General features: G+C 34.7%; 2 protein-coding genes across 2 annotated transcripts; both read left to right on the top strand.

Moving 5' to 3' along the window:
• The first annotated feature begins 1566 nt into the window (after window positions 1-1566).
• Window positions 1567-5521, top strand: LOC133032059 (uncharacterized). The gene is made up of 2 exons (XM_061105879.1): window positions 1567-5353; window positions 5403-5521. Exons 1-2 carry the CDS (start codon window positions 1567-1569, stop codon window positions 5519-5521), a joined length of 3906 nt encoding a protein of 1301 aa, XP_060961862.1.
• Window positions 5522-6764: 1243 nt separating this feature from the next.
• Window positions 6765-8882, top strand: LOC115703452 (uncharacterized). The gene is made up of 6 exons (XM_030630781.2): window positions 6765-6922; window positions 7012-7209; window positions 7754-8041; window positions 8130-8291; window positions 8440-8523; window positions 8605-8882. Exons 1-6 carry the CDS (start codon window positions 6893-6895, stop codon window positions 8710-8712), a joined length of 870 nt encoding a protein of 289 aa, XP_030486641.2. The 5' UTR covers window positions 6765-6892; the 3' UTR covers window positions 8713-8882.
• Window positions 8883-12135: the final 3253 nt, after the last annotated feature.

The following is a 12135-nucleotide window of genomic DNA, read 5'->3' as shown; positions in this document are numbered from 1 at the left end:
GGCGGGAAAGAAAATGAATTTCAGGTTAATAAAATTCAATAATAATTTAAAGATGTTTATGATAAAATAGTTTACATTTTTTTTTATCTATTCGTGTTCAAAATTATCTTCAAGTTGGTTATATTAAAAAAAATTGTCAGTCGTATCCCCTGATACGTTCTTTGTCTCTCTGTATTTGAGAGTTTGCTGTATTTCGTTTGAGTTTGCTTCGTTAGTGTGTGTTTTTTCAATGGCATCAAGCAGTATCACTGGAAAGGAAGTGGCATATGGAGATGATCTTATTAGTCTAGATGAAGAAGAGGTGGAAGTCTTGCGGATTCCAACAGACAGGATTGAAGAAGTGGTGATAGATACTCGATGGTGTTTAGTGGGCAAACTGCTAACGGGACGTGTATCGGACTTCAATGTGTTTCAGAATATGATGGCCTTTCTATGGCAGCCGGGAATGGGTATGTACGTGAAAGAACTTAATCCGAATTTATTCCTTTTTCAATTTTATCATGAGATCGATATACAACGTGTTATCGATGGGAGTCCTTGGACTTATGATCGGAAGCCTCTTATTTTTACTCGTCTCAAGGAAGGTGATAACCCGCGGCTGGTTGAGATTGACCATCTCGACATGTGGGTTCAAATACATAACTTACAACCGGGCAACATGACTTTGAGTGTAGTGACAGCGCTCGGGAATTATATTGGTACGTTCATCGAATAGGATCCTAACAATTTTGTGGGCGTTTGGAGGGATTTCCTAAGAGTCCGAGTTCGAATCAATGTGACTAAACCGATAAAGCGGAGGATGAAAGTCAGCACGGAAAACGCATCCTGGTATTGGGCGAATTTCAAATACGAAAAACTCCTAACCTTCTGTTTCATTTGCGGTATAATCGGGCACTCGGAAAGATTCTGTCCGAGGCTTTTCCTTAAGCCATTACACCTCCGGGAGAAACCTTATAATCTGGGCTTGAGGGCTTCTCTGTAGAGACGTCACTCGACCTTCGGTGCGCAGTGGCTCCGGTCAGGAGCGGTGGTCCGGGACGACACAAGGCAGAGTGTTGTCGTGAACAACTCTGAGCAGGGAGTTAATTTGCTTCCTGAGAACATGGAGCAATTGGGGGGATCGGCTAGCAGGAATCATGGACATGATACAAATCCCACTGATTTGTTAAGTGACAGGCGTCCATTTAGGAAGGAAAATATGGGAGTTAATGAGGAGGATATGACCCTGCACGTGAATAATAATGGTAATTTTTTTGATTCCACAATTACTACAATTATTGATTCAAAAAGGAGAAGGCCAGACTCTAGTGAGGGGGGCAACGTGGGACCACAAGACAATGCTATCCCTGATAATTTTGATGACATGGAACAAGATATGGTGGGTCTACCAAAAAATGGGCTTTTGGCGGGTACTGGTTTCCAGGCCCGCCCAGAGTTATGAGTTGTTTGAGCTGGAATTGCCGTGGGCTTGGGAACCCGCGGGCTAAACAATTCTTATCGGATCTTGTTTTCCAAAAGAAGCCCAATTTGTTATTTTTATGTGAAACTTTATGTAATAAAACTAGCATGGAATGTATCAGAGTCCATTTGGGATACGAAGGTTGTTTTGTTGTTGATGCTCGTGGTCACAGTGGGGGTCTGGCTTTATTATGGAAAGATGTCAAGGAGGTGGTAATACAAGGTTTCTCTTTCAACCATGTGGACGCCATAGTTGAGCTTCAGGGGCTTCTTCCTTGGCGGTTTACAGGCATTTATGGCGAGCCTAAACGGGAGCTGAGATACTTGACCTGGAATTTATTTCGCTCTCTTAAAAATGATTGTAATCTCCCATGGTGCCTTATGGGAGACATGAACAACTTGGGTTCGCATTTGGAGAAGAAATGGGGTAAGAAGTATCCTGACCGTTTAATAGATGGATTCAATCAAGCTTTGGGAGACTGTAATTTGATAGATTTGCCTCTTGTTGGTTACCCTTTCACTTGGGAAAAAGGAAGGAATAGCAATGACTGGATCGAAGAAAGGTTGGACAAAGCTTTGGTTACTAATGATTGGTTGTCTATCTTCCCTATGCCGATTCTATACAACATGGAGATTACCAATTCGGACCACTGTCCTATCTTGCTTCTATTAAAAGGTACCTATCCAACTTCTTCTTATCACTCTTTTCGGTTTGAGAATGCTTGGATTCGTGAACCTCTTTGTAAGCATCTAATTGAGGGGTGTTGGTTGGGTTCGGGTCTCATGAATATTCAAGATAAAATAGCCAAGTGTGGGGAGGTTCTTGGGAAGTGGGGCCGTGACATTACTGGCAACTTTCGCCAACGGATCAAGCTTTGTAAAAAGCAAATCCGTGACACTAAATGGGGTCGTGATCCGTCTTCTATCCAACTCCACAAGGAAGGAAAGGATAAGCTATCTGAGATTTTGGCTCAAAGGGAGACGTTTTGGAAGCAAAGGTCGAAACAATATTGGCTTAACTCTGGTGATAAAAACAGCAAATACTTTCACTCTATTGCAAGTGCAAGAAAACGAAACAATAGTATCAGCCAGCTCAAGGATAGCAATGGTGTTTGGGTCGATTGGGAATCGGGATTACAAGGTGTTATCAAGGATTATTTCAGCGATTTATTCCAATCTTCTGAAACGAATTTGGGAACGGTTTTGGACAGAATTCGGCCCTCAATCTCTTGTATTCAAAATGAGGAGTTACTAACTCCTGTATCTGAGGATGAAGTCAGAAGTGCCCTTTTCCAAATGCATCCGGATAAGTCCCCCGGTCCGGATGGCATGACTCCGGCATTTTACCAAAAGCATTGGAGCATTGTTGGAGCTGATGTCGTTCAATTTGTTCGGGAGTTCTTCGTTTCAGGCAAGTTCCCAGATTCCATTAATGATACTCATATTGTCTTAATCCCAAAAAAGAAAAATCCCACACAAGTGAGTGATATGAGACCTATATCCCTTTGCAATGTGCTTTACAAAATTGCCTCAAAGGTGGTGGCGAACAGAATGAAGGGAGTCTTAAGTGAAGCTATTTCTGAAACTCAAAGTGCGTTTGTTTCTGGTAGACTAATTTCAGACAATGTCATGGTGGCCTTTGAAGCAATGCATTATTTGAAAAGGATGACCAATGGAAGGAAGGGCTATATGGCGATTAAACTTGATATGAGCAAGGCATATGACCGTGTTGAGTGGGGATTTCTTGAGTCTATTCTTCGGGTGATGGGTTTCAGTGCTCGGTGGATTGGGCTAGTGTTGAGCTGTGTAAACTCAGTCCGTTATCATGTTATCAACAGTGGTCAAAGGATGGGGCCAATCCTCCCTACTAGAGGTATTCGCCAAGGCTGCCCGCTATCACCTTATTTGTTCATTGTTTGTGCGGAAGGCTTGTCCTCTTTGATTCGCCACTATGAGACTACTAGACTCATCACGGGTTGCAAGGTAGCTAGGAGTGCACCCACTATCTCTCATCTACTCTTCGCAGACGACAGTTATGTCTATTGCCAAGCCTCAGAGGAAGAAGCAAGTCATGTTCTCCAACTCCTGCACACCTTTGAACAAGCCTCCGGTCAAAAAGTTAATCTGCACAAATCCTCCGCCTTCTTCAGTTCGAACACAAGGACTACATCTAGAAATCGAATATGTAACCTGATGCAAATTCAAGAAGCAGGTAACGATAGCATGTACTTGGGCCTTCCAAGTATAGTTGGGCGAAACAAAAATGCGGTGTTGGGATTTCTTAAAGAGAGAATGAAGAAGAGAATCAATAGCTGGGAGGGTAGATTTTTATCTCGAGCTGGAAAAGAGGTTCTCATCAAAACTGTGGTTCAAGCTCTGCCTTCGTATGCTATGAATGTTTTCCTCTTTCCCATAGGCACTTGCAAGGAATTAGAGAGGATGATGGCAAGTTTTTGGTGGAAATCGAACAACTCGAACAGTAATGGCAGCGGTATCACTTGGATGAGTTGGGATAGGATGACAAAGCACAAGTTCGATGGTGGTATGGGCTTTCGTAGCTTGAGGGACTTTAATTTGGCTATGCTTGGTAAACAAGGTTGGCGACTCCTATTTAACACAGATTCTTTGGCCAGCAAAGTTTACAAAGCTAGATACTATCCTCATGGGGACTACCTAACCGCGGAACTTGGGTCGAACCCGAGCTTTATTTGGAGTAGTATTTATGCTGCTAGAGACACGGTCAAACTGGGTTTAAGGAAAAGAATTGGTCTTGGTGCAACAGTAAACATTACATCTGATCCATGGCTCCCTATTCTTGATCATCCTACACCAGTTCCAATCGTAGAAGGCCTTGACAACTTCCATGTTAATAGTCTCTTTGAAGTTAATACCCGAAAGTGGGATGAAGACATTGTGAAAGATCTTTTTTCTCCCCAGGATGCGGCTATTATCTTAGGCATTCCATTACACCAAACCATCGTAAATGATTCCTGGTATTGGCTTGCAGAAAAGAACGGGTTTTATTCCGTGCGTAGTGCGTATAACTCTCTCCAACAACTTAAACACCATTCGGACTCCCCCGAGGCATTTAGTTTCTGGAAGATTTTATGGTCTCTCAAAGTGCCTCCTAAGGCTAAGGATCTTGTGTGGCGAGCGGCATCAAATTGTCTCGCCTCAAAAAGAAACTTATGCATCAAAAAGGTACTGGCTGATAGTTCTTGTCCTTTTTGTGGTGTTTTTGCTGAAACGGAATGGCATGTATTGGTTTCTTGTCATTTTGCTTGGTCTTGTTTCGGGTATGCTAGATTGGCTGCTGTTGGAAGGGATTTATTTTCTTCCCTGCTGGTGTGGTTGGAAGCTACTGCAAGACGAGTTGACAAAGAGGAGTTGGGCAGAGTAGTGATGCTCTGTTGGGCCATTTGGGCAGCCAGGAATGATCTTGTATGGAAGAACCGTGCGAGAAGTGTGAAAGATGTGGTAACGTTTGCGAAATCGAGTCTTGATCAATGGTTGAATGCTCAAGGAAAGGGTAATATTCCCTCGATGTCTCCTTTCAAAGTTGGAGACGGTTCAGAGCAGTGGGTTAAACCGGTCTCAGGCATCAAACTCAACGTCGACGCGGCCATCTTCGATTCACTCCACAAGCACGGGTACGGCTGTGTGATCAGGGACCATACGAGCGGACTGGTTTCTGTCCTGGCAGGTGTCTTCTCCGGCTCTGTGGCTCCTGAACTGGCCGAGATTATGGGCATTCGGGAAGCTTTGAGCTGGCTAAAGGACCGGCCTTTCTCTCAAGCCGTTATCGAAACTGATAGCCTTGTTTGTGCTGATGCGATTAGGAGTGCAGAAGCCTTTGTTTCTGCGTTTGGGCTACTGGTTGATGAATGCAAAAATAGTCTTAATTGTTTGTCGAATGTTTCTATTGTTTTTTGTTAAACGTTCAGCGAATCGTGCTGCGCACTTTGTTGCCCGGTACTCAGTCTCTCTAGCTGATCGTATGTTCCCTATTAACAGTGTTCCTTCAGACTTATTGTCCATTCTTGCGAGCGATTGCTCGGTTTAATAAAAGAACACTTATTCAAAAAAAAAAAAAAATTGTCAAAAATTAAGCTCGTGGTCTTATTTTATTATTTTGAAAAATACAAGGCCTATATTGTCATTTAACAAAGCAGAGAGGGTCAAATCAGCAATTTTTGCAAAATACAGGGTCCAAATAGTATTTATCTAATATTAATATTTGGGAACAACTTTAAGTAGAATATTGATATTGAATTGAAAATATTACAATAATAATTTGTTATTGGTACTTATGTATTATAAACTTATAAAAAGTAAAAAAATACTGAAAAAGTGAACAAATATTGTGAAAAAAAAATTAGAACAACTACGAAATACAAACCATGGTTCGAACCAAATCAATCTATTTTTGAGTGGTTTAGTTTGGTTTGGTTTGATCATTTCATTAGTTTGGTTTGGTTTGGTTTTGAATTTTTAAAAATCATAATAGTGGTATGATTTGAAAAAATTAAAAATTCGGACTAAGCAAATACGTGAACACTCCTATGTAAAAGTACTAGGCACACTTTAGTGGCCCACAACAATGCTCTTTAATTAATTAGGATTATTAAAAATTAAAAAAAAATAAATAATTAGTGGTCATAGTCATAGTCTAGTGGTTTCACACTCTTTCAAGTTAATCTCCCCTCTCCATAATTAAAAAAAATAATAATAAAGCTAATTTGGATTTTTGTCCCTGAACTTTGGTATGTTCAAATCATGCCCCCTGAACTTTTTTTCTCGTTAAAAATTCTCCCTAAACTATTGAAATTATTAGATTTAAGAACATATGTCTAATTTTATTCAATTTTACTAATTTTTTCTTTAATTGTCATTGTACTAAATCATGCTCTTTAGACTTTAATATTTATCAAATCATGCTCTTTGAACTTTGACCAGGGCCAGCCCTGAAACAAAGTGGGCCACAGGGAAAAAAAAAAATTGGGCCCTTATATTAGAAAAAATGTGGTATTTTTCAAAATCAGTAAATAAAATATCTAATTTTAAAAGAGAAAAAAAAAATTTGGGCCCCTAGACTGGGTGGGCCCTAGGCATAGGCCTAGCCCGCCTATGCCCAGGGCCAGGCCTGTCTTTGACATGTACTGAATCAAGTCCCCTAAACTTTTATCCAGGTTAGACTTTCTTTACTAAAATTAAAAAAAAAAAAAAAAATCTTAAATCTAACTATGCTACTGATATCCACCTGTCTGATCTTGTTTAGTTAGCTTTTTTTACAATAAAATCACATTAGTCAACTCAAACAAGTTGAAACTGAAATACATGTTTTCTCTTTTCTATCAATCTCCATCTCTATTAATTGTACTCCTTTGCAATTACTTTGTACAAACAAAGCTCATTCATCATTCTTTTCAGGAAAATGGCAAAGAACCCCGTCAAATACTCTGTGGTACTCTCTCTCTCCTGGTCTCTCCCTCCATATGCTATATATAATATATAAATATATATATGAATAAGGTCTGAGTTGATCTAAAACAGGTGGATGCTTTCACTGACTCAGCATTCAAGGGAAACCCAGCTGCTGTTTTGTTGCTAGAGGAAGAAAAGGACGAGCAATGGTTGCGATCCGTGGCGGCCGAGTTCAACATCTCCGAAACCTGTTATCTGACTCGGCTCACTCACTCCGACTCTTCAGTTCCAAGGTTTCATCTTAGATGGTTCACTCCCGTTGATGAGGTCTCCTTCCAATTCCCTCAAACTTAGCCTTTTTCTTTTTTGAATGAATAAAATTTCCAATTTCGCTTTGGAGTTTCGGTAAATGAGTAAATTGACAATAACCAATTATAGTAGAGTCAGTGTTATGGTTAAAATCTAATTCTTTTTGTTGGAGATCAAAAAGATAGGTTGAGTTAGTTGATAAATTCTTTTGGTTAAAGATGTGTTATTTCTATTAGATCAAAATCTAATCATTCGTTTAGTCAAGTCATACTCGATTCTGACTACTGCCCTCAATCTTTGATTCTGCATCTGCAAACTGCAACTATGTTTTGGTTCTAGGCATGATGATCGGCTCATCATTTATTGGTATATTTATTAAATTGTTTTTTTAATAGAGTGTTGGAATAATTTCTGTTCATAAATTGGACTCCCGCATTATGCTAGTTATTTGATTTGTCATTTGACTCCCTTTTTCACTAATAGAAAGGAATTGCTATTCAAAAGGGTCACTGAAGATTCAAAGGCCATTAACAGTTAACAGCCATGTTGAACATTTTGGTAGGTTAACCTTTGTGGGCATGCAACACTAGCTGCTGCACACACTCTCTTTACATCTGGAGAAGTAGATTCAAACATTATTGAGTTTGTCACACTGTCTGGGATTCTAACTGCTAAAAGAATTGTAGAGAGATCTGATATTGATACACACAAAGGCTTCTTTATTGAGTTGAACTTTCCCACTGATCCCATCACCGAAGTCGTTTCTGCTGAAGACTCAATCTTGATATCTAAAGCATTGGGTGGTGCTACTGTGATCAATACAAGGATAACAACCTCGACTAAGATCATTGTAAGTCATTCATTCCAAGCTATTTTCTTGCATATATGTAGTGTGTGTTGGGTATATTATGTATATATTTTCGTGTTGTGCTTTCCAGGCTGTGGTCCCATCAGCAAAAGATGTTGCAAATTTGCAACCAGACTTTGGTGCACTAAAAAACTGTCCAGGAATGGGGATAGTGGTAACGGCAATTGCTCCTCCAGAGTCTGGATTCGATTTTCACAGCAGATTCTTCTGCCCAAAGCTTGGAGTCAATGAGGTGTTAATTTAACTAATAAGCTTGGTTTTGGACCTTGTAGTGTTATGTTTTATAACCAAGTAAACATGGGCTAATAGCCTAAAACGAAGAAAACCACTTACTTATAAGACTGAGTTGTTGAGCCCTTTTTCATATGCATGTTTTTCAGGACCCTGTTTGTGGAAGTGCTCATTGTGCATTAGCACCTTATTGGAGCAAAGAACTGGGGAAGTGTGACTTTATTGCATATCAGGTACTTGTTTTATACTCTGTTCAAAGTTGGCTAACTCTACCTCTTGATTTCCAACGTGTCATAATTGATTATCCTAAACAGGCATCACCAAGAGGAGGGGTATTGAATATTCATCTAGATGAGCAAAAGCAAAGAGTGTTTTTGCGAGGAAAAGCCATTACTGTGATGGAGGGAATACTTTTGGCTTAATGTTTGTTTTCAATTCAATGATTTATAGATGAGTCGCGTTGTGGGCAGGTTCCTTAAAGTTTATATTTGAAATTGCTATCGGGTAAACTGAGGACTGAGCCACAAGAACTGCTTGTCCCCTCTGTTGTTGAAATATTTCCAATTTAAATAAATTGTAAGAAAAAAAAAAATGGAAAGATAATATTCAATAAATGTAAGTTAATTATCAATATTTCTTTCTTAATTTGGACAAAATGTCTACCAAGTTTACTATATTGGGATAAACGTGCAAGACTATTAGCGCATGTTTAGGGGTTCTAGCTAAATATTTAATTATAAATATATAATAAATAAAAGATTATTTTTTGTATGTATTTTTTTTATATATATTTTTGTATTTTTTACCCCCATAAATTTAATTTTTGTTTTAGTTTTATCATCACATATTATAATTTTGTCCATATAAATTTGTGTTTTCCATTTTTATCTTTACATATTTTTTTATTTATACTCATAAATTTACTCTAGTCTCTATAAAATTTATATTTTTCTTTGTAATAAAAATAATATTTTTTTAAGTGTAATATTTATCAAAAAAATTTTTGCCCCCCTAATATGTGTGGTTTGCTCCGCCACTCTATGCATCACACCGATATTTTTATTACTCAAAGATGATTACTCATCAATTTTTTCACTTCCATGCATCATATTAATTTTTTTACTGTTGAATGTGATTACTCAGCTATTCAACTTTTTACTATGTGGAGGCCTGGGAAGGAAGCTCTTCTGCCTATAAATTATTAAAAAGTAACATAAACATATTTTAAATAAGTAGCCGACTTCATAGATTACTAAAAAGTATTTTTCATTTTACTTAAAAATATTACCACATAGTATTTTATTAATATATATACTATACGATAACTTTTAAATATAATAAAATAAAAAAAAATTACAATACTTTATAATATTACTTGCTATGCTGAATATTATTAAGTTTAAAATTTTATTATTTTAAAATATAAAAAAGAAACAAAAAAATTACATTTAATATTAGTTGTCTTTTTTTGGAGACAGAAAAATATATGTTTTTCACATATTAAAATAGTTATTTTTATTATTTATATATGTGTAAAATTTTAAAATAAATTTTTAATGAAAAAGTAATCAATTGATATCTTATTCACATCAAAAGCAACTAAATAGTTGCTTTTTTCAAAACTCCCAAAAACCAAAAAATTTTGGAAACTATATTTTTTAGTTTTTTCTATTTTCGGTAATTATTTTAAATTTTAGTATGTATGCTGTGGCACTCAGTATTTGTGCAAATAATTTTCTTAAAAGTATTTTTGTAAATAAAATTAATTTTAGGTTTCACAAAATTTTAAATATTTTTACGATTTTTTTGATTTTATTTACAGAAAATATGGTCATTTTATGTTATACTCTTGTTAATTTGTGGTTAATTTTTTGTTATTTGTATGTTATTTTTTGTTGTTGTTTTGATGTTATTTAGATGTTATTTTCATGTTACTTTTATGTAATTTTTTTGTTGTTTTCGTGTTGTTTTTATGGAAAACCGTAAAAATATAAGAAAAATTATGTAAACGTAAAAATGTAATTTTTATACAAAAAATGGTGTCTTATGTAACTATTCCAAAAATATATACCTTACAACCAAAATATATATGTATATAATAACAACAAATAAAAATAATAATATATAAGATGCTAATAAAATTATATATTATGTCAACAAAAGTACAATAAAAAATAGAACTTAAATATTATTTAAAAAAATGATATACCGTATAACAAAAAATATATATATCATTCACCAAATCATATATACTAACAATAATAATAAATATATATAATATATATATACTATACTAACTAAATTATATACTACTAAAATATATATACCGTGATAATAAAATTATATACCACCATTGTATATAATAAAATAAAAACTAATTAGATATCATTTAAAATAAATAATATATTATACAATTAAAATATATAAAAATAATGATTAAATATATGTAGCATGCCAATAAAACTATATACATACATTAAAATATTTGTATTATGCTATCAAAATTATATATCACTATGATACAAAGCAAAATAAATAATAAATATCATCTAAACATAATAATATACCATACAACAAAATAGAAATATGTTGTACAACAAAATTTATATACCAACAACCAAGTCATAAATTTTTTTTTTAAAAAAAATTAATATTACTTTCAAATAAAAAAGATTTTAAAAAAACTAATATAAATATACCATAATCTTTAAGTAATTTGCTTCTAATTTTGAATAAAATATATGAAAAAAAATATTGATTTTTTTTTTTTATGTGGCAAAAGATAATATAGTCTAAAAAGGCTATTTCTTTACAAGTTTTGAAATGAAGACATTTACTAGCATAGTCTTAGCCTTATAATTTGAGACCATTTGCTATTCTTTAAACTATGGACTTACCCAAAACTTCAAAAGAAATAGTGTTTTGAAAAATATATATATATATTTAATATAGTATTTCTAATAAATAAATTAGGTTTTATTTTAGTAAATACTTTAAAATAATAATATTATTATAAAAAAGAGTAATTTGCAGTATAAATACTTAAGTTTAATTCACGTTTTCAAATAAATATTTAAGTTTAATTGTTGACAGTAATAATACTTAAATTATAATTATAGAACTTCTGTAGCTACCTGTTAAGTGTTAAATAAATTTTTACGTGGCAATCTCTGATTGGTCTGGGTCATTATTTTTTTTTTAAATAATTTAAATGTACCAATAAAAAAATGACACGTAAATAATGACTTAATATTTAACGGTCATATACCTAAGAGTTTTAGAAATATAATATTATTATTACTGCTAAAAATTAAATTTAGGTATTTATTTACAACTAAAATTAAACTTAGGTATTTATGATGCAAATTACTCTTTTAAAAATAAATTAAGATTCCTTAAAAAAAATTAAGATTTTGTTTTGTTTTGTCTTTCGTTTTAGCAACTAGAATGAGGCCTTTTCCGGTTCGGGTGTTAAAGTGCAGTGGTCTCCTCCAGTGTTTGATCAAATAAAGTCAATGTCAATAGGGTTTTTTTCTAATGGAGTTGGTAAGTTCGGATTGGTGTGTATTGCGAGAGACCATAAGGGCCATGTGATTTAAGCTTTCAAAACTAGTCTTGTTGGTCGAGTATAACTTAAAATTGCAGAAATTATTGCCATCAAAGAAACATTAAGTTGGATTATTCATTATATGTAGCGTAATGTGCTTCTCGAAACAAATAGTCTTCTTTGTGTCTAAGTAATCATAAACATTTAACATATGCCTTCAACTTTTGGTCTATTGAGAGTCTTTTACTTAGTTATTATGATATTTTTTTATATTTTATCGAATTATTTGTAAATAAAA

The sequence above is a fragment of the Cannabis sativa genome, chromosome X (assembly GCF_029168945.1).
Source record: "Cannabis sativa cultivar Pink pepper isolate KNU-18-1 chromosome X, ASM2916894v1, whole genome shotgun sequence".
In the NCBI taxonomy this organism is placed as follows: domain Eukaryota; kingdom Viridiplantae; phylum Streptophyta; class Magnoliopsida; order Rosales; family Cannabaceae; genus Cannabis; species Cannabis sativa.
The sequence above is the reverse complement of the archived record's forward strand: the minus strand, read 5'-3'. Positions and strand labels throughout refer to the sequence as shown.